The sequence below is a fragment of the Oryx dammah genome, unplaced genomic scaffold (assembly GCF_014754425.2).
Source record: "Oryx dammah isolate SB20612 unplaced genomic scaffold, SCBI_Odam_1.1 HiC_scaffold_17, whole genome shotgun sequence".
In the NCBI taxonomy this organism is placed as follows: Eukaryota; Metazoa; Chordata; class Mammalia; order Artiodactyla; family Bovidae; genus Oryx; species Oryx dammah.
In genome coordinates this window covers 35,663,660-35,684,349 of record NW_024070201.1, presented here as the reverse complement: position 1 = coordinate 35,684,349, position 20,690 = coordinate 35,663,660, and the positions used below count along the sequence as shown (strand labels likewise).

At 36.2% G+C, this 20,690-nt stretch overlaps 1 protein-coding gene across 12 annotated transcripts in view; it reads right to left on the bottom strand.

The window, feature by feature from the left end:
* The window catches only part of SOX6 (SRY-box transcription factor 6), a 712,355-nt gene that overhangs the window by 120,961 nt on the left and 570,704 nt on the right, over positions 1-20,690 (bottom strand). For 8 of the 12 annotated variants that reach the window (XM_040258270.1, XM_040258272.1, XM_040258273.1 and 5 more), the window contains 2 exons: positions 9,590-9,669; positions 7,986-8,108 (listed from right to left, as the gene is read on the bottom strand). In XM_040258270.1, coding sequence (XP_040114204.1) covers positions 7,986-8,108; positions 9,590-9,669 — 203 coding nt within the window. The remainder of the gene's footprint in view (positions 1-7,985; positions 8,109-9,589; positions 9,670-20,690) is intronic. The other 4 variants (XM_040258276.1, XM_040258275.1, XM_040258277.1 and 1 more) reach the window with 1 other exon arrangement.

The following is a 20,690-nucleotide window of genomic DNA, read 5'->3' as shown; positions in this document are numbered from 1 at the left end:
GTCACTATTTTAGAAACCACTGCATGTTGCTGCTAAGTCACTTCAGTCGTGTCCGACTCTGTGCGACCCCATAGACAGCAGCCCACCAGGCTCCCCCGTTCCTGGGATTCTCCAGGCAAGAACACTGGAGTGGGTTGCCATTTACTTCTCCAATGCAAGAAAGTGAAAAGTGAAAGTGAAGTCACTCAGTTGTGTCCGACCCTCAGCGGCCCCATGGACTGCAGCCTTCCAGGCTCCTCCGTCCATGGGATTTTCCAGGCAAGAGTACTGGAGTGGGGTGCCATTGCCTTCTCCAACTGCATGTTACAAGCAGTCTATTTAAATACAAGTATTCACATACTAGGAGTTCCTTGTTGTGTGGATTAATTAGTAAGGCTGGAGCTAAATGAATGTTGGTGGAAATGCTACACTAAGAAAGATAGAGAACTGAATTGGTTTTGTAATTCCAAGGTCCTTGGCTCCTACTAAACTATCTCTGTGAGTACAGCCAAATATCCCATCAAATAAATGACTTAAAACACAGTAATTAACAGAGCTTAGTGAGAAAGGCATGCTCTCAACTTTTAGATATTATTTGAAAATCAACTGAAAATCAAATTTCTAAGAGAAAATCCAGTTTACCTAATATTTTAATTTGTGGGTAGGAATAATCGTATTCTTGAATACAATGACAAGTCATATTTCCAAACACTAGAAAATGTCTTCATATTTTGCATCCTTCTCTGATCTACCTATATGTCTTTAACCTTCACCAAGACTCACTTAACACCTGCCGTTATTTGTAAGAAACCTACCTAGAAATGAAAAGTTGTTTATATGAGAATATGCCTCTAAAGACAGACCACTTGGCTGAACATATCCTCTCTCCCCTGCAAAAAGAAAAAAAAAAAATTCCAAAGATTGAGTTGCAGATGACCACCAAAAAGGAAATTCACTAATTCAATCTATTTACCAACTATGGTCATAGGCAACACTGAGAATTCAACAGTAAACAAAAGAAACAAAAATCCCTGAATTCAGTGACACATTCTGGTAGATCAGAGCCACCCATCAGAAACACTTAGGCAGCAAAGCTAGAGTAGAATTGACTGCTTATTTGGGATGTTGGAAAGTTTTTTTCCTATCTTGATAATGATTTTTTGTGGAAATTTATATACGTGTTGTTAATCCATTTACTACTCACAGTAAAAAAATATTATCCCTTTTTTACAAGGAACAAACTGAAAAAAGAAGGCAATTTGAGAACAGTGCAGGACAACATAGTAATAGCAGAAACTCTCATTTAAGATTCTGCTTCCAAAATGGAGTTTATTCTATTAGTCCATAGCTCATCTAATCACAGCTATAATGGTCCTTCCAGATTCCTTCATGCTTTTAAAGTCAAAGTGGGTGAGAGAAGGCTGATTATGAGAAAAGCAAGCATTTCTCCTCAAAGCACAACCCCCTGGTTGGTATCCTCAGAACAAGCTTTGAATCAGTGCATTACTTTTTTTCCATCAGGTAGCTAGTAATAGGTCACTCTAATCAACTCTTTATTCATCTCTCTATTAGAAATCACAACCTCCAAAGCCCACCCAGTCCAGCTAACTCACTCTCTCATTCCTCCACAGAACTGAGGCATGTTTATGATTTCAAACAAGAAGGCAGGGTATGAGCCAGAGAAGAGCATCTAAATATAATATCATAAAGATTCAGGCTGGAGCTAAAATAGAAATGGAACATTCTCAATGTTGATAGGCACTTCTTCACTTTCCATTTGTAGCATGAAAATTGACAATATCATTTAAATAAAATATGTGTTTCTATTCACTTTTGCAAAAATTCAATTGTTCTCCTCCATCTTTGCAAACTTTGCAAGACTTTAATAGTTTCATTTAAGAATAACTTATGGTTGATGGGTTTTTCTAGTGTTTCAAGGCTCTAATTATACTGCTTTCCTCAAATCTTTCCAGAACTACACATAATGTCCATCAAATAAAAGTGAAAATATATTTACATTGATTTTTAAAAATTTTCATATTTACTTCCTTTCATTCAGGCTACCACCCATATATACTATCATTAAAGAACTTGGTGGTTAAAATATGTTCCAACTACAGCTTGGTAGGCTTTGAATGTTAGATAAAAATCATTCTCTGAGGCTAATGAAGACAGAAACTCTGCCTGTAACAATATTAAGTTTGTTTTCTCTGGTGATTCAGAGAAGTGAGCAATCTGTCAGTAATACACTGAGTGAAATTACTTGTCTTGTAGGAATAACTGCTGACAGTCACTTTATTTCAGGGCTGACCCAAACGTCTCCCTGCTGACAAACAAATTACTATGTCTAACTTTGAAAAGGTAACTAGCTTGCTTTTAATTTTGATTGGTCTCTCAGAATCCCTTATACATAACTCAGTTCCATTCTTCATTGTTTTGTTTTGTTTTTAAAGCAACAGAAAGTGTTTTGGGGGGCCAGGTTTGAATTAATGAATTTTTTTTAAAAGTAGAGGAAGAAAACCCTATCGTTTGGAACTAAGAAAAAGAACTATTATTGCTTCTTTCTGAGACTGTTTTGCAGATAAAACTGGTAAGTGTGTCTACCCTACATTAAGACTGGCAGTGCCGCCAGTGACTGACTGGGTGAGTGAACACATTACTGAGACAGTATTGTAGGAATTAATTTTCTTCAATATAGTGATTTTTAAGGCTCATATATTTCACAATCTAAACATATGTCACTGTTTCATAAACAAAATAAATGGATTAAAATAATATATTACCAATATGCTGACATGTGGAGATATTTTAATTAGAAATTCTTAAACTGTGTGATATTTAACTGCTGTATTTACTAAAGAGAAGCATGCATCATTTAATAAGAAGGTATGAGACAGGTGTACCACTTTGCATGATATGGCACTAAATTGTTTTTAATATAAATTACAACTATGAGGCAACATTATGTCTAATTAAAAAACAAAACAAAATTACCTTAGGTATCTATCATATTGAAAGTAACCACAAAAAATGAATAAATACACTAAAATCACTTTTTCATCAAAAAAAGAGTCATTCTGAGCTTATTTCTGAGACAATGTTTCTTCAAAAATAATCTAACATCTTAGCTATTGAAAGGCCATATTTACATGACTGCCTCATCATACTGGTTCCCCACCCACCCCCCACCCCCCACACTACCTTTTGACTTACTTGAAGGACCAATGCTAACATAGCTGAGGAAAGCAAATGGCAACTGGTCCTGAAATTTATACCAGTACAGACTCAGAATAAGTAGCAATATAATATATTGTTTACTGTAGCAAGTACCCTCTGTTCTCTAAAGGTCAAAAGCACTGTAACCTTAGAGTTACAGTTTCTGATTGTTCCCAGGGTTAAATACATTATCAAAATTAATGGCTCAAGCCCCTCAACCTTCAGATATATGAGCATTCATGACTCCATCTGCTGAACTGTTCAACTAAAAATAGCATTCTTCTCTTTCCTAATATTGTGCCCCTGAGGCAGAGGAAACCAGCAAACGAGCCTTAGATCAGCATGGAGTTAAAAAAAACAAAAACAAACTTTCCTGTGTCTTTCTTATTTTAAAGAAAGTAAGTATTAGAATATGCTAATGTAAGAAGGATCTTTTCAAATATCTTTTCTCTCAGTTTAGTCACTCAGTCGTGTCTGATTCTGTGACCCCATGGACTGAGCAGGCCAGGCTTCCCTGTCCATCACCAACTCCCAGAACCTACTTAAACTCATCCATCATGTCAGTGATGTCATCCAACCATCTCCTCCTCTGTCATCCCCTTCTCCTCCCACCCTCAATCTTTCCCAGCATCAGGGACTCTTCCAATAAGTCAGTTCTTCACATCAGGTGGGCAAAGTATCAGCTTCAGCATCAGTCCTTCCAATGAATATTCAGGACTGATTTCCTTTAGGATTAACTTGTTGGATCTCCTTGCAGTCCAAGGGACTCTCAAGAGTCTTCTCCAACACAGTTCAAAAGCATCAATTCAGCATTCAGCTTTCTCTATAGTCCAACTCTCACATCCATACATGACTACTGGAAAAACCATAGCTTTGACTAGATGGACCTTTGTTGGTAAAGTAATGTCTCAGCTTTTTAATATGTTGTCTAGGTTGGTCACAGCTTTTCTTCCAAGGAGCAAGCGTCTTTTAATTTCATGGCTGCAGTCACCATCTGCAGTGATTTTGGAGCCCCCCAAAATAGTCTCTCACTGTTTCCATTGTTTCCCCAACTATTTGCCATGATCTTAGTTTTCTGAATGTTGAGTTTTAAGTCAACTCTTTCACTCTCCTCTTTCACTTTCATCAAGAGACTCTTTAGTTCTTTGCTTTCTGCCTTAAAGGTGGTGTCATCTGTGTATCTGAGGTTATTGATCTTTCTCCTGGTAATCTTGATTCCAACCTGTGATTCATCCAGCCCAGCATTTTGCATGATGTACTCTGCATATAATCTAAATAAGCAGGGTGACAACATACAGCCTTGATGTACTCCTTTCCCAATTTGGAACCAGTCTGTTGTTCCATGTCTGGTTCTAACTGTTGCTTCTTGACCTGCATACAGATTTCTCATGAGGCAGGTCAGGTCATCTAGTATTCCCATCTCTTTAAGAATTTTCCACAGTTTGTTGTAATCCACACAGACAAAAGCTTTGGTATAGTCAATAAAACAAAAGTAGATTTTTTCTGGAACTCTCTTGTTTTTTTGATGATCCAGAGGATGTTGGCAATTTGATCTCTGGTTCCTCTGCCTTTAGAAATCCAGCTTGAACATCTGGAAGTTCATGGTTCACATACTGTTGAAGCCTGGCTTGGAGAATTTTGAGCATTATTTTGCTAGCGTGTGAGATAGCTGCAATTATGCAGTAGTTTGAACATTCTTTGGCATTGCCTTTCTTTGGGATTGGAATGAAAACTGACCTTTTCCAGTCCTGTGCCCACTGCTGAGTTTTCCAAATTTGCTGGCATACTGGGTACAACACTTTCACAGCATCATCTTTTAGGATTTGAAATAGCTCAGCTGGAATTCCATCACCTCCACTAGCTTTGTTTGTAGTGATGCTTCCTAAGGCCCACTTCACTTCGCATTCCAGGATGTCTGGCTCTAGGTGAGTGATCACACAATCGTGGTTATCTGGGTCATGAAAATCTTTTTTGTATAGTTCTTCTGTGTATTCTTGCCACCTCTTCTTAATATCTTCTACTTCTGTTAGGTCCATACTATTTCGGTCCTTTATTGTGCTCATCTTTGCATGAAATGTTCCCTTGGTATCTCTAATTTTCTTGAAGAAAATTCCCATTGTACTGTTTTCCTCTATTTCTTTGCATTCATCACTGAGGAAGGCTTTCTTATCTCTCCTTGCTGTTCTTTGGGATTCTGCATTCAAATGGGTATCTTTCCTTCGCTCCTACGCCTTTAGCTTCTCTTCCTTTCTCAGCTATTTGTAAGGCCTCCTCAGACAACCATTTTGCCTTTTTTGCCTTTCTTTTTCTTGGGGATGGTCTTGATCACTGCTCTACAATGTCATAAAACTCCATCCATGGTTTTTCAGGCACTCTGTCAATCAGATCTAATCCCTTGAATCTGCTTGTCACTTCCACTGTATAATTGTAAGGGCTTTGATTTAGGTAATACCTGAATGGTCTAGTGGTTTTCCCTGCTTTCTTCAGTTTAAGTCTGAATTTGGCAATAAGGAGTTCATGATCTGAGCCACAGTCAGCTCCCATCTTTTCTCGGGTGATAACAAAATTTCAGGCTTCCAGACTATGTCTTTACTGTTAAGATAACCCCAGCTCACAATGCTAGAAATGAAAAACCTTTGAAGGACAAATTAACTATATATCAGGTAGAGACGACCACTTCTTTTCAACTCAGCAGAGTGTGTGTGGAGGTTGTGGTGGTATACATACATTGTGGCTTTTCTTCCTAAGACTCTCTAAATAGAAATAAAACTCATTAACATATTGTAATGCTTAGTATCCCCAGTTTATTGTTATCATAATTGTTGACAGAGCTGTGACACTTTAGCTTGTTAAAGGAATGGAGAAAACCCGAGCTAGAAAAGAAAGTAGACTAAAATCAATAAAGCAAAATATTATTGTTTTCTCTCTACTCTTAGTCAAGATTTAAAATGTTAGTGTCTGTAACAACTTAGATATTGGTGTCCTCTGTGCTGCTCCTGGGACACTCAATAAACCTGTTACACTCATAGTAAGAAAGTTTGAGAAATCTGCCTTTCAAATTAGATCCATCAGGTTTCCTGACATGCAAGGAAAAGTGCAAAAAGTAGAAGCAAGAGAACAGAGCAAGAATAAAAAAACAACAACAGGAAACTCTCCAACCAACCCAAGCTCACCCTCCAAAGCTGAGGGCCTCCACCTCACCAGGCTCTGTGTTCAGCCTAATTAAAGTGACAGACACGTGCTCCTAGATCAGCATTGCTACAGCTCTACACAGTCTGGCACTCACATATATGACATCATGATTTCCAGAAACCCAGGAGAAGCCAGATTTGACAGCATCAGAGGTCTGTGATGGTGCAGGGAAGAGATGTCAACTTAAGTGAAAAACTAAGAGGAGAAACTGGGTAGAAAACTGGCTCAGGGAAGGCCGATGGAATAGAACTCAACACCTCAAGAGAAAAAAAGGTCAAGAGGAGAGGAAGTTTTGAATCTGAGCCAAGGTCCCCTGCTTTCACATTCTTCCAAGTATTTAAAATTTGAACTAGCTGTCCTGAGTAGGTAAGCCTTGCTAATTGAAAGAATTGTTCCTAGTGTCCGGTTATCTCTCCATTTAGCAATCCTAATCACAGTGGATGTCAGAATGTCCAGAAATGTGGTACCTTCTTTGCAGCCAAAAGGAACCCTTAGAAAAGAAATCCCTTTTGGCTGCATAGAAGATAGCAGATACTCTAACAGTATGCCTTGTCATGTCTGGGTGGAACCCCCTGTATACTTCTTATAATCAAAGGGAAAGGGAAAGGAAGAAGGCAAGTGACAAGCTCTGAACTCAAACTCTTCCTTAGGCTACTTCCAAGGTGTCCTTTGATCTTGTTGTCTTCTTTCTTCTTGTGAGCTTTCTCACTTCTAAGGAGAGATAGCTAGCAACACTCCCATATCTGATAGTCCTAAAGAATGAAATGAGAAGTTGAGCTTTCTCACTTCTAAAGAGGGATAGCTAGCAACCCTCTAGAATCTGATAGCCCTAAAGAGGTTTTCCAATGATATAACAGAGGAATTAAGCACAATATTGGAGAGAGGAGGACTGGGTCCCTATAGTAGAAAGGGGTTTGCTTTTTAAAAGAGCTATATGAGGCATCTTCTCCCATGCAGTAAGAACATCCCACAAAAACAACAAAGAGCTTTATTGGAAGTTCAATATGAGAGAGCTACTATATAAGTTTATGGGGCAAAAAACAACCAGTCAGGCCCAGGCACCCAACCTCAAATTCAGTCAGAGAAAACTAAATTAGAAAACCTGAAATAGATAGAATTAGAAATCCTGGATGATAACTGACTCCAAGAAAATTTTGTAGCCTTGGTTAAATAACTTGACTTCTCTGAACCTCTGTTGTTTTGTCTATAAAAACAATGATATTTTATCAACTCTACAGGGTTGATACATGGTGAACTGAAGTTCTTATTGTTTTTTTTTTTAATGTTTAAGTGTTTTTTTTTTTAACTACTATGCAGCACTATACATAAAGAAAAAAGGGTAAGGGAAATAAAGATGATTTTGAAAGTACGTAAAGAATTTGCCTAAATTTGCCTAAACAATCTACTTCAGAGGCACTGGTTTGGGGTTTGACTTTTTCTTTGAAAGAAAAGGAGTGAAAATGAGCCTCCTTAGGAAGGAGAAAAGGGGAAACATTATATTTTAGTGTTTGAGTGTTTGGCACTTGTCAAAAAAGCCTAGAATATGACTGAACAATCCAGTCCCCCACCCAATGAAGCACCAATGTAAGCATTCATACCTCAATCTGTTTGTGGTTGTAAGAGTGGCCACCACCATGTTCAAAGGTGTCCAAACTCCTGCCCAAACGGTCACTTAGGCCCTTTAGCCTTGGGTTAATTTGTGGGTGGGAGACATGACCTTTCTGTTTAGTAGCATATTCAGAAAAAAAAAAAAAAAAAGACAAAACATACTGTCAGAACTCATGAAACAGAACACATATTTCTAAATCCAGGGTACTGACCACACCAAAGAACAGAAAGTAGGGTTTAGGACCCAGATACTGTCTTTCACAGAAACTTGATTATAGGATCAAACAGTGGTACTGGTTTCTTATTTTTGCCTCTGACTCAAGAAGACACTCAATGGCACAGCTATGGGAAAAGGAGAAATAGATTAGACTGACTGTGAGTTAGGTTTCTTTTTATATTTTTTCCAGCTGCAATAAGTTCCCTGTTAGTAGTGGAGAAGGTGAGGGCTTAGAAGAGATAGGGCTGCTGCTTTCATGAGGCAAAATCTCCAGCTTTGCTAGGCATCCATAATGGATCCATAATGCTAGGCATCTTCAAGACTTGCTGGATGAGGCTTATGACAAGAACTGCTTAAAGTACTGTAAAAATTCTTTATTTGTAGACTCAACTGAGAATGTTCAAAATTATATTTTTCACAGAAAATATCTGTACATTTTTTACATTCAAGTCATATAAGGAATAGCAAAGAAGAAATAAAAATGCCCAGTTAGTTGCTATTCCCTAGATTATTTAAGAAAATTGAAAAATCATCACAGTACATTATAAGAGTAAAAAACTATCTTTGTTCAATGCGTTGAAATTCAAGTTATCATCCTATATTTTCTAAATGCTCATATACTGCTTGCATAACCATTAATTTTAATGATTCTTTCTGTTTTTGTTAAAATATACACTCATATTTAACATCAATTTCCCATTAAGACAGCATCGCAAAAAGGGTGTAAAGATCACTTAGTCCTCCGCTTCCCATTTTACTATGAAGAAGATAAGGCGCAAGGGATTTTTAAAAATTAGCTTCCAAAGTGCTTTCTGTCCAATTTTAGCTTTATAAAGAACACCAATCTAGAATTTGATCAGATACCATGCCCAGTCTTTTGACCTGGTATGAGGATGAGGCTGGTGATACACATATTCAGGGACAATGTGTTTGCATTTTACCAAATAGTTCAAGTAATTTGGTAATAACAACTCCTATTCTATGAGTTGCAAGAAGGAAAATATCCAGTGTTGTTGTCTGTTTCGATACTTGGATGTAAAAGCTAATTTGGACGTGAATGGAGACATGGATGAAGAAGTTATAAGGACAAAGCTAACATACCCAATATCAACTAGCCATAAACAATTGTAAAACCATTAACTTACCTGATAGAGAATATATAGTACTAAGTCATGACATCATTTTTTCCTTTAAAAATATTGACATTGACAGTTTTTTCTTCTATTTGCAGTATGGTAAGTACATAAGGTGTTAATCCTTCCAGGCTATGCTTAAAAAATTATTTAACATTCAGGTCATTATTTAGCATACAGCTGGTTAGCAGTTTTCCACTAAAGTACTGGCTCATATCCCACATTTTTTTCTTCTGGCACTTACCTGGAGCTGTAAAGGGCTGAGTCCAGAAGCAGCAGCAGCTGCCATTGTTGATGGAATGAACTGTACGGGGTAGTTATCACCTGTCAGAAAGAACAATGCATACAGGTTTAGACAATGCACTGGGAATCACAGCAGACAAGTACAAACATGGTCCTTGGATTGCCTGAGCTTTACAACATTGCTCTAAGCCCAAACATCTGCAGAAACAAAAGGCTTAGTTGGGCACAGACTTGCAGGGCTGCCTTGGAACTTTTTGTTAACAGATAGCTGGTAGGCAAACTGGCAAAACATGAATGTGATGTTAAAAAAATTAAATGTGCAATTCAAGCATGTTCACTCCATTACAAATCTTGTAATACATCATTTTTTTAAGAGTAAAAAAATATCTTAAAGCCAGGCTGACATTCAGTTCACCGAGAAAGCATTAAGGTTTTTATATTAAAACAACAAAACGTTTTGGCTTGGTAGACAAGGCAGAGTATCACAGTCCAAAAAAGATTAAGAGTTATTGACTGTCCATAACCCTAACCTTTATTTTATTTAAAAAAAAAAAAGTAGAGAAAAAAATTTAAATGCAACCTCTTTAATTTGAGAGGGGTAAGAGAGAAGCTAATCTTTGCCAACATTCTGTGAAATGCCTGGTATCCCAAAAAGATAGGAGACTGTTTTCTGCACTAACTTTTGGTGGAAACTACTACAGAATCATGACACACACTAGGCACTTATCACATATTCTTTGATGATGATTTGGTTAAATAACCACACGTTTTACATGTGACATCTATATTAAAAGTCTGGTCGAGATTGAGCATGGTTCAGCAGAGATCAGTGCAACATCTTATTAATGTGTTTCTGGCTCCAGACCACTCCTAAACAGCGGGGCTAAAGTACCTTCTATGACCTAAGAGCACAGGCTGTGTGAAGCAAGCAACCTGAAGAACCAATAGAAAGTAATGAGGAATGTATTGTGATAGTGCTAACTGAAATCAAAATTAATACATACGGATAAATTACACACTATCAGTGATTTAATGGAGTATCACTTTGGCTTCAGCTACTTATTTTAAAGGCAGTGCTATGTACTATCTCTAGGCTATATTTTAATAGGCTATTCCTCCACACATTTTGGACATTTCTAATAATCATGCTGTTTTGCAAGAACTTTTCCACACTAAAAGCTGAATGTAATAATGAAAAGTGTAGAAAGAATCACTGTAATAAAGGTAGTCAACTAGAAAGCAATGAAATCTTTTTCTGCATGGACACTAATACCCGGAGCCTTCCTGGTGCCCCTGGTTCCTTGGAACTCATCCTGTTTGCTACATGAAGTGCTACTCAGCTGACCCAATGTAAATGTTAAGTTGCTTTCACTTTTAACAAATTGTTAGCTTCTAATCTACACAGTCTCTTTGCATCATATCCATAATACCTCATCAGACCATTGAGCACAGTGTGTGCTTGTACACAGTCCAGTAACAATTGGCTTCTGATTGCATATGGAGCACTGCTACAATGCATTCACTAACACTATATTGTGCTGGTCTCCTATGGAGTAATGTTCAAAATATCTGATCTTGTTTTTCCCCTTCCATGAGGTTGATTTTGGTTTGCAGGGCTACATGAGCTTTTTAAAAAAGATAACTAGGCCAAATTATTTTTTATAGTAAGTGACTGTCGCTTTACACTTAAATAATTCTACTGATCCTCTCGATATTTAAACTAAATTATCTGAAGAAAGAATATCCTAATCTAAGTCAAATAGTATTTCTTTGGTTGATATCTTATCAGGTTAAAAAATCACAAAATGATGCTGGATTAATGATGCTTCAAAAATAGGGGAAAAAAATCACCATTCCAACTATCAACATGGGTTGCCTCTCAGAACATTTTAGAGCTGTTCTTTCTTTAAATATCATGCATTATTCATACTAACTCTAAACCATAACCCCCTCCCTGTAAGTTTAATACCAGTTGCTTTATTTGTACTAAAACATTTTTCATGTCAAACATATTTTAAAAAAATCAAACTCTAAAAGAATTCCCTGGGGCACTCCTTTTTTCATAGCTGTCATGCTTCTATGCTATGAAATAGCTGATTTTTTTAAATATAGTTTTTGGCTTGCCAGTTAATTTATTACTATCTCTACCACACCCTGTAGTACTCTCCAGCTCACCTGCTGGCTACAAACAGCTTTCTTTCCACTGCTGACAAGCATATTTTTAAAATGTTTTTAACCTTTCTGCTGGTTTGAATCTGTATATCTGAATATAATCTTTGGAAAGCTATTTCTCCAAAACATATCATTGTATCAGTACTAAAAGTAAAAATGAATACATTAAAGCAACAGAGAATATTACAGGGACTGATAAGAAGAGAGAGAAAAGGGAAAAGGGAGAGGATAAGGGTGAAGAAGAGGTGGGGGGCGGTTAAAAGTAGAAGAGAAGATTTAATAGGTAGAGAGATTTAACTCCTCTTTTAAAAAGTTACATGCTTCCTCTCCCTGCCCCCTCACCTTTAACTGTGTGTAAGAGTCCATCAAGAAAAAGTTCTTAGTGGCTGACTTGGCAAGAAATCAGTCAACATGTTGTAGCATTTTTTTTCAAATTTGTCTCTGGATTTGAAATGCTTGCGTGAGGACCCATTCTCTTTAAATTTGTACAAAAGAAGATGAAGCCTGTTGAAACAGGTTGGTTTTAGGCACTGCTGTAATCTGGCCCTTGCTACCTCTAGTATAAGAAGACAACTTCTAAATGCTAATTTGGAAAATAATGTCCATTACATAAATCCATCTCTCCAGGCTTCCAGGTTTTACAACCAATTATTTTTATCTGAAGATTACAGAACAAATATGAAACAGGATTTAAAACCTATGGAAAATTAGACTGACATTAATTTCACTTGCCACAAGTCTAGAATCAAAGTGGCTCCATAGCAAGAGCTCCTGAATGAGAGAACGTATGTTTTTTAATTTTCAAGGAAAGTGAAATGAAGCCAAAACTTAATAAGATGTAAACACTGGAGAAGGAGGCGCTTGTATCATGAATGTAGGACCCATTAGACACAGGCTACCTCCTACAATAATACTAGTTTCTGTAATTCAAATATAAACTTTATTTTTATTAAAAAGCAAAAACTCCCATGGATAAAAATCTGTCCATTTTCTTTGATTCTTTAGGAAGACAAGGGACTGGGATGGTTACAGTCTTCTAAGATGCTAACTTCAGATATTAACTTATTTAAAGAGTTTGGGAGGAACAGAGAAGAAAGATAAATTAAATTAGGAGACAGGACTCAAAGATTCTTTGGTTACTGGCTTAAAGTCTCATGCCTCATTTTCCATCCTCCAAAAAAAAAAAAAAAGAAAAAATACTACACATCCCTACTCTCACAGATTTTTTGGTCTGATGGTATCACAGGACGATGGTAAATTATTTGAGTTGCCAAATAACTCATAGATAGACCCCATTTCTTTATCATCATTTTTGCTGCAACATGTAAATATTTCCATCACAGTCACCAATATAGACTTGGACATGCCACACTGCATCTTGCTTGGATGAATGTATTCAGAATAGCAAAATATAAAACTCCTCTGTATTCCGAGGGAATGCAATAATCAATCTGAATTTATCTTTGTGAGACATCACACCACATCGCAGCAAAAGTTAGCAGGCAATGAATGACATATTTAGAATCCTAAAAATAAAACAAAACCTTTAATTTGTCCTGAGAACAATTGGACAAAAAAAAAATTGGCATAGATTATAGTATATATTGCTGAGATCATGATGTTCTTATTTCTCCTGCTAAATTTCTCCTCTATTCATCAAAGAATAGACCAATGATGAGGAGAGTCTTGATCTCAAGACTTTTTCTAAGAGCATCTGCATTCTTTTTCATACCTTTAAAGGAGCTAAAAATCAAGGATCATCTTAATTTCTTCACTTATTTCACAAATGCATCCAGACTCTTAGAAAATCATATGAAAACCATGGAATTTGTCACAATAGCAATTAAATAAGTGAGTATGGATGAAATAACATAAATGCATCCATATTATAAGAAATTAACTTAAAATAACAACTTAAAGTTTATGACTTAATGAGAGCTCATCAATGATATAGCCTCCATATATGAAGAAGGGCACATTTAAAATAATCTCAATCTCCATAAAACTAGGTTATTTTATACAGGTGAACATATATATTTTCTTCTTGGACCTAAATACTCATTTAAAAGAGAGTACTAATCTGAAGAACCTCAGAATGCGTTGATTCCAAGGGTGAAAGTGAAAGTGGCTCAGTCGTGTCTGACTCTTTGTGACATTCTGCAGGCCAGAATACTGAAGTGGGTAGTCTTTCCCTTCTCCAGGGGATCTTCCCAACCCAGGGATTGAACATAGGTCTCCCACATTGCAGGTGGATTCTTTACCAGCTGAGCCACCAGGGAAGCCCAAGAATACTGGAGTGGGTAGCCTATCCCTTCTCCAGGGAATCTTTCCAACCCAGGAATCCAACTGGGGTCTCCTGCATTGCAGGTGGATTCTTTACCAGCTGAGCTGATTTCAAGTAGATGACTTTAATTAATGAAGTATTCCAGCAGTAGTGGTTACATGCCTCCGCTTTAAATATTCAAGAAAAGATAGAAATGGCAAGCTTCACAAGATGTCATTCTGATAACCCCATACATATAAATCACATCTTTTACACATACATACACAAAAGTTAGACTTTTTCTATATTCTTTGTGCTTAGATCATGCCTGCAAGACTATAAAATTCAGAACTTCAGTCCAAATTCTATCTTTACTAATTTCTGGGGTGAAGGTGTAGACAGTTAATTATCTTCTTTGACTTTTAGTTTCTTTTTTAAACAAAATGTAGATAATGTCACTTATGGTTTAGAGTTGTTATAAAAATTTAATGAGAATATATATATTTATATATATATATGCATACATATATTAATATATATAGATACAGATATCAGAAAACAAATGGTGGCCAATAAATGCTAACTGAAACAAAGGAATTAAAAAGAAGTATTAGGTAGCAACTATACACCAACAAATTAGACAATCTGGAAGAAATGAAAAATTCTTTGAAACACATTAATTACCTAAACTGACTTAAGGAGAAATGGATAATATAAACAAACCTGTAACAAATAAAGAGATTAAATCAGCAATCAAAAACCTCCTAAAACAGAAAATTCTTGGATCAGTTAGATGGCCTCACCAATCTACTGAACATTTAAGAAAAATTAACATTAATCCTTATAAAATTTTCAAAAAATTGAAGAAGAGGAAACACATCCTAACTATGAGGCAATGAGGCCAATATAACCTTGATAACAAGATAAAGACAGATAAAGACATCACCAAACACAAAAAATATAGATTAATATCTTGCATGAATATTAAAATGCTCAAAAATATTAGCATATTAAATCCAAAAGGATATCAAGAGGATTATTCACCATGACAAAGTAGGATTTATCCCAGGAATGCAAGGGTGGTTCAACATGAAAAAAATCAATGCAATACATAACATTAATAGAACAATGGGGAAAAAAATCCACATGATCATCTCAGTTGAGGCAGAAAAGGCATTTGCCAAAATCCAACATTTCATGATAAAAATTCTCAGAAAACTAGGAATAGAGGGAAAGTTCATCAGCATGATAAAGGGTATTTCTGAAAAACCCACAGCTAACATCACAGTGGAAAAAACTGAAAAGTTTTTTGACTAAGATTGGGGACAATTATACCCACTTTCAACACTGTGCTAGAAATTCTAGCTAGTACTTTTAGACAAAAAAAGAAAAAAGAAAAGCATCCAAATTGATAAAAATGGGTAAAACCATGTCTATTTGCATATGAAGTGGACCTATATATAGAAAATCCCAAATAATTCATGACTAGGGCCAATAAATAAATTCAACAGCAGTTTCAGGGTATAAGATTAATACACAAAAACCAAATGTGTTTCTATATTCCTGCAATGAACAATCCAAAAGGAAATTAAGAAGCAATTCTATTTACAATAGCATCTAAAAGAATCAAACACTTAGCAATAAATTTAACAAATGAGGCAAAGATTTGTACACTGGGAAACTATAAAACATTTTTGAAATAAATTTTTAAAGCTCTAAATAAACAGAAAGGCATTCAGGTTCATAGACAGGAAGACTTAACATTGTTAAGATCAACAAAGCAATCTACAGATTCAGTGAAATTTTTACCAAAATTCAACAATCCAGAAATGGAAAAGTCAATCCTCAAATTTATTTGGTACTGCATGGAGCCCCAACAGCTAAAACAAATCTTGAGAAAGAAAAGTAGAATTGGAAGGCTCATATTTTCTGACTTCAAAATTTACTTCAAAGCTAGAGTAATTAAAACAGTATAATACTTGCATAAAAACAAGTATATAGACTCATGAAGCAGAATAGATAACCCAGACATAAACCTTTACATATACAGTTTATTGACTTTTTAAAATCAGGGCACCAAGACCATTTACTTGGAAAAAGACATATTTTCAACAAATGGTGCTAGAAAAACTGATATCCACATGCAAAAAAGTGAAGTTGGATCCTTAACTTACACCATATACAAAAATTAATGGAATGGATCAAAGACCTAAACTTAAGTACTAAAACTATAAAACTCTTAGAGGAAAACACAGGAGTAAATCTTTGGATTTGGCAATAATTTCATGGATATGACAGCAATAGTACAGACAACAAAAGAAAAATAGAAAAATCAGACTTCATCAGAATTAAACTTTTGTGTATCAAAAGATACTGTCAAGTAAATGAAAAGACAACCCACAAAATGAGAAAAAAAAAACTTGCAAATCATAAGTTTGACAAAGGATTAATATCTAGAATATATAAGAAATCCCAAAACTCAGTAAGTGTAAACAAACAACTAAATTTAAAACTAGGCGAAGTACTTAAACAGATATATTTCCAAGAAGCTATACAAATTTCCAGTAAGCACGTGAAAGATGCTCAAAATCGCTAATCATTAGGGAAATGAAAACCAAAAGCACAGATACCACTTCACATCTATTAGGATGTCTATAATTTTTTTCAAAAATAGGAAAGTAACAAGTATTGGTGAGGATATAAAGAAACTGGAACCCTGTTGCATTGCTGGTTGGAAATGTAAAAGGTACAACCCCTATGGAAAACAGTTTGATGGTATCTCAAAAGATTAAACATAGAACTACCCATATTATTCAACAATCGCATTCCTACATATATATCCAAAAGAACTGAAAACAGGGACACAAACAAGTATTCCCATATCAATGCTCACAGAAGCATTATTGACAATAGCCAAAATGTGGGGAAAGAACGGACTTTTGATATATGCTACAATATGGAGGGACCTTGAGAACACTATGCTTAGTAAATAAGCCCGACACAGAGGGACTAATATTGTATGATTCTATTCATATAAAGTATCTAGAATAGGCACGTTCACATACAGAAATAGCAGAACAGAAGTTTCCAGGGGTTTGGGGTAACGGGATAAGGAGAGTTACTGTTTACGGCCACAGTTTTTCTATTGTTGACGATTAAAAATTTTGGAGTATAGATCATGGTTATGGTTACTAAAAACTGCAGATGTATTAATACTATTGAGTTGTACATTGAAAAATGGTTAATATAAAAAATATTATTTTATGTATAATTTCCAAAATTTTTTTTTCTTAAAGAAGCATTAGGTATATTAGAGTAAAACTGCTTTTGGTCATCAGACAGAGAGGCAGTATATCTCAGTCAAATGCTCAGTTCTTGAACCACATTTCTAGTGGATAAGAATGCAGTTTAATGTAGTTAAATTTACTCAGGTTTCATGGTCAGACTTTATCCCCAAACATAGTTCTTTAGAATTTTTTCAAAAAGCTTTCATATACTTTAAGAAACTTAATCTTCACACCCACACTGAGCAGTGGACAAATCATGACATATTTTTTTAGATGATAAAGAAGTGAGGCTCAGCAAGGCTAAGTGACATGTTCAAGTAAGAATTAAATAAATATAATCCATGTGGAACATTTAACATACCGTTTGGCACAAAGTAATTATTCAATAAACTTTAACTGTTATTATAATATTTAATATAACTAACAAGTAAGTAAGGAGTCATGAGCAGGCAGACATCCTGTTCCTAGGATCTCCTGGGAAACGTTAAGGGTGCTGCTCTAGCAGCAATCATTTTTAAAAATCCCAGCTACATGAAGTCCATGGTCGGCTGAACCATCCCTGGCACACGAGTCTATCCAGTATCTTTATTTTACAGTCAATTCAATCGATCTGATACACACATTGGCAGCTACAAAAGGTTTTTGTTGTTGTTGTTCGTTTTCACAAACACAGGTGCTCAACTGTATTTATCTTACCCTGGACTGCTGTATCTCTCAGTCTTTGCTTTATCTGATGTGATAAAGCAAAGCAACCAATATTCTGTGGTGTATGATCTAGGCCCTGATAAGTTACTTTCTAGAAAGATGTCTCTAATTAGAGAATCAGTTTTAAAAGGGGGGAAGTTAAGGATTAAAACTCAATAGGAGAAATTCTTCACAAGTTATTTTGATACATGTTCCCCTGAAACTGGTACAATCTCTGTAGTCAATCTGCCTCCTCAGCAACCTACCAAGGTGGGAGAGCTTGGCTGGTGTTCACATGGGGACCCTGAAATGCCCAGAACAATGGGTCAAATTATCAGAAGGGGAGAAAGCTGATAGCTCTAAATATATTTGTTTAGAATGTACTATATGGATTCAGAAACAGTCAGCTTTAACAGTAAACATAACCACAAGGTGGTCTTTGCTTTCTGGAAATGAAGAGGATTATTTAGTCAGTCGGAGGCAAAAACAATACAGAATTTGAATCTAGAGAAAATAGTATAGATAATCTTATTTGCAAAGCAAAAGCAGAGACACAGATGTAGAGAACAAATACAGGGGTATCAAGAGGGCAGTGGAAGTGGGAGCAATTGGGAGACTGGGATTGACTGCTATACACTATTGATATTACATATAAAATAGATAACTATTGAGAACATATTGTATGGCATAGGGAACACTACTTAATGCACTTTGGTGACCTGAATGGGAAGGAAATCCAAAAGGGAGAGGATATATGTACATTTATGGGTGATTCATTTTGCTGTACAGTAGAAATTAAGACAACATTGAAAAGAATCATACTCCAACAAAAATTAATTTTAAAAAACGGTATGGAATTGATGCTTTTGAACTGTAGTGTTGGAGAAGACTCTTGAGAGTCCCTTGGACTGCAAGGAGATCCAACCAGTCCATTCTAAAGGAGATCAGCCCTGGGATTTCTTTGGAAGGAATGATGCTAAAGCTGAAACTCTAGTACTTTGGCTACCTCATGCGAAGAATTGACTCATTGGAAAAGACTCTGATGCTAGGAGGGATTGGGGGCAGGAGGAGAAGAGGATGACAGAAGATGAGATGGCTGGATGGCATCACTGACTCGATGGGCGTGAGTCTGAGTGAACTCCGGGAGTTGGTGATGGACAGGGAGGCCTGGCGTGCTGCGATTCATGGGGTCGCAAAGAGTCAGACATGACTGAGCGACTGAACTGAACTGAACTGAACTGATGGAATTGTTTCAGTTTACAGGAAGATGAAAAAAGAGCAAAAAGAGAGACAATGTAGCACTTATTCTTCTTGCTGCTTAGGGTATCAAACTATACAGTTAACCACCACTTCAAGACTTTTACATGTGATGCTACTCCTCTACTTGTCTTGCTGTCACACAAGTGAAATTACTATAGTTCAATTTGGGGTAAAAATGTTTTCCTTGTCCAGGGTCCAGTCAAATAGTATTTTCCTCTCCCAATTCATGTGAGTGACAAGAACACTGCATACACCAAGTCTCCTAAGTATGGTCTCTAGCAATAGCATCTGAACATAGAGATTTAATTCTTTCAAAGTATAATTTTTATAAACAGTAGAAGCTATATTAGCCAAAGTATTTAATAATTTAGCATATGTGTATTGCACTCATGCTCAGTCATGTCCGACTCTTTGCAACCCTATGGACTGTAGCCTTCCAGGCTCCTCTGCCCATAGGATTCTCCAGGTAAGAACACTGGAGTGGGTTGCCATCCTCCAGAGGATCTTCCTGACCCAGGGATTGAACCCACATCTCCTGCATTGCAGGCAGATTCTTTACTCTCTGAGCCACGTGGGAAGCTACCTGGGAATTTAGAGTTCTGGTTAACTCAACTCTCTGACATAACTTAGGGGTCACCAGATAACACCTTTTTTACCAGTCTTGCTTGTGATGAAAAATCATCCTACATGTCCAACTCCATGGTCCTGCCCTAACTAGCAGGTTTTAGCCAACATAATCAAATCCAGCTTTGCTACCCCAAGGCACTGCTCTCTGCTGCACAGATGCTGCACAGTATTGCCCCAGTCTCTAGATTCTTACTTATCTACTGCAATCTCATTGATATTGCGTGAGAAGATTCTTTATAAAATGGTCCAAATTCATTGACTATATAAAAGTAGCTTCCCCCATAAAAAACAATATTATTGTCTTAACAAAATTACATAATATGCTGATTATGTTGGTGTCTATGTCTAGTAGAAATTAATGCCCATAACCTGATTTTGAAATGTGGAGAATTTTAAATTTAAAAACATGAAAATTAGGGTTTCCATGTATAGTTCATCTAAAAGGTTTCTAAGACTCGTGTAGGGATGACAACCCAGATTCAGAATAAACAAGTAAACTTAGTGTATACCAACACTCCGAAGGAAGTCAAAATGAAGAGAGTTCAAAACTATTTATAGAGATCAGAGAAGAAGTGAACCACTGCACTGACAGAAAGATATTCTCTGGCAAAATATAATCCTGTCCTTAATACAGACACTAATTTCACAGAATATAACTTGCTCTAAAAATTCTGCTCTAGCAAAATCAACTTTTAACAATCTGAATAACACAATTTTCTTTTACTCAGGTATCCTTTTACTCAGGTTTGTATCTGAGGAATTTTTAAGTCAGTCCTTAAATTAGCCAGTCTCTCAAAATCTCTATTTTT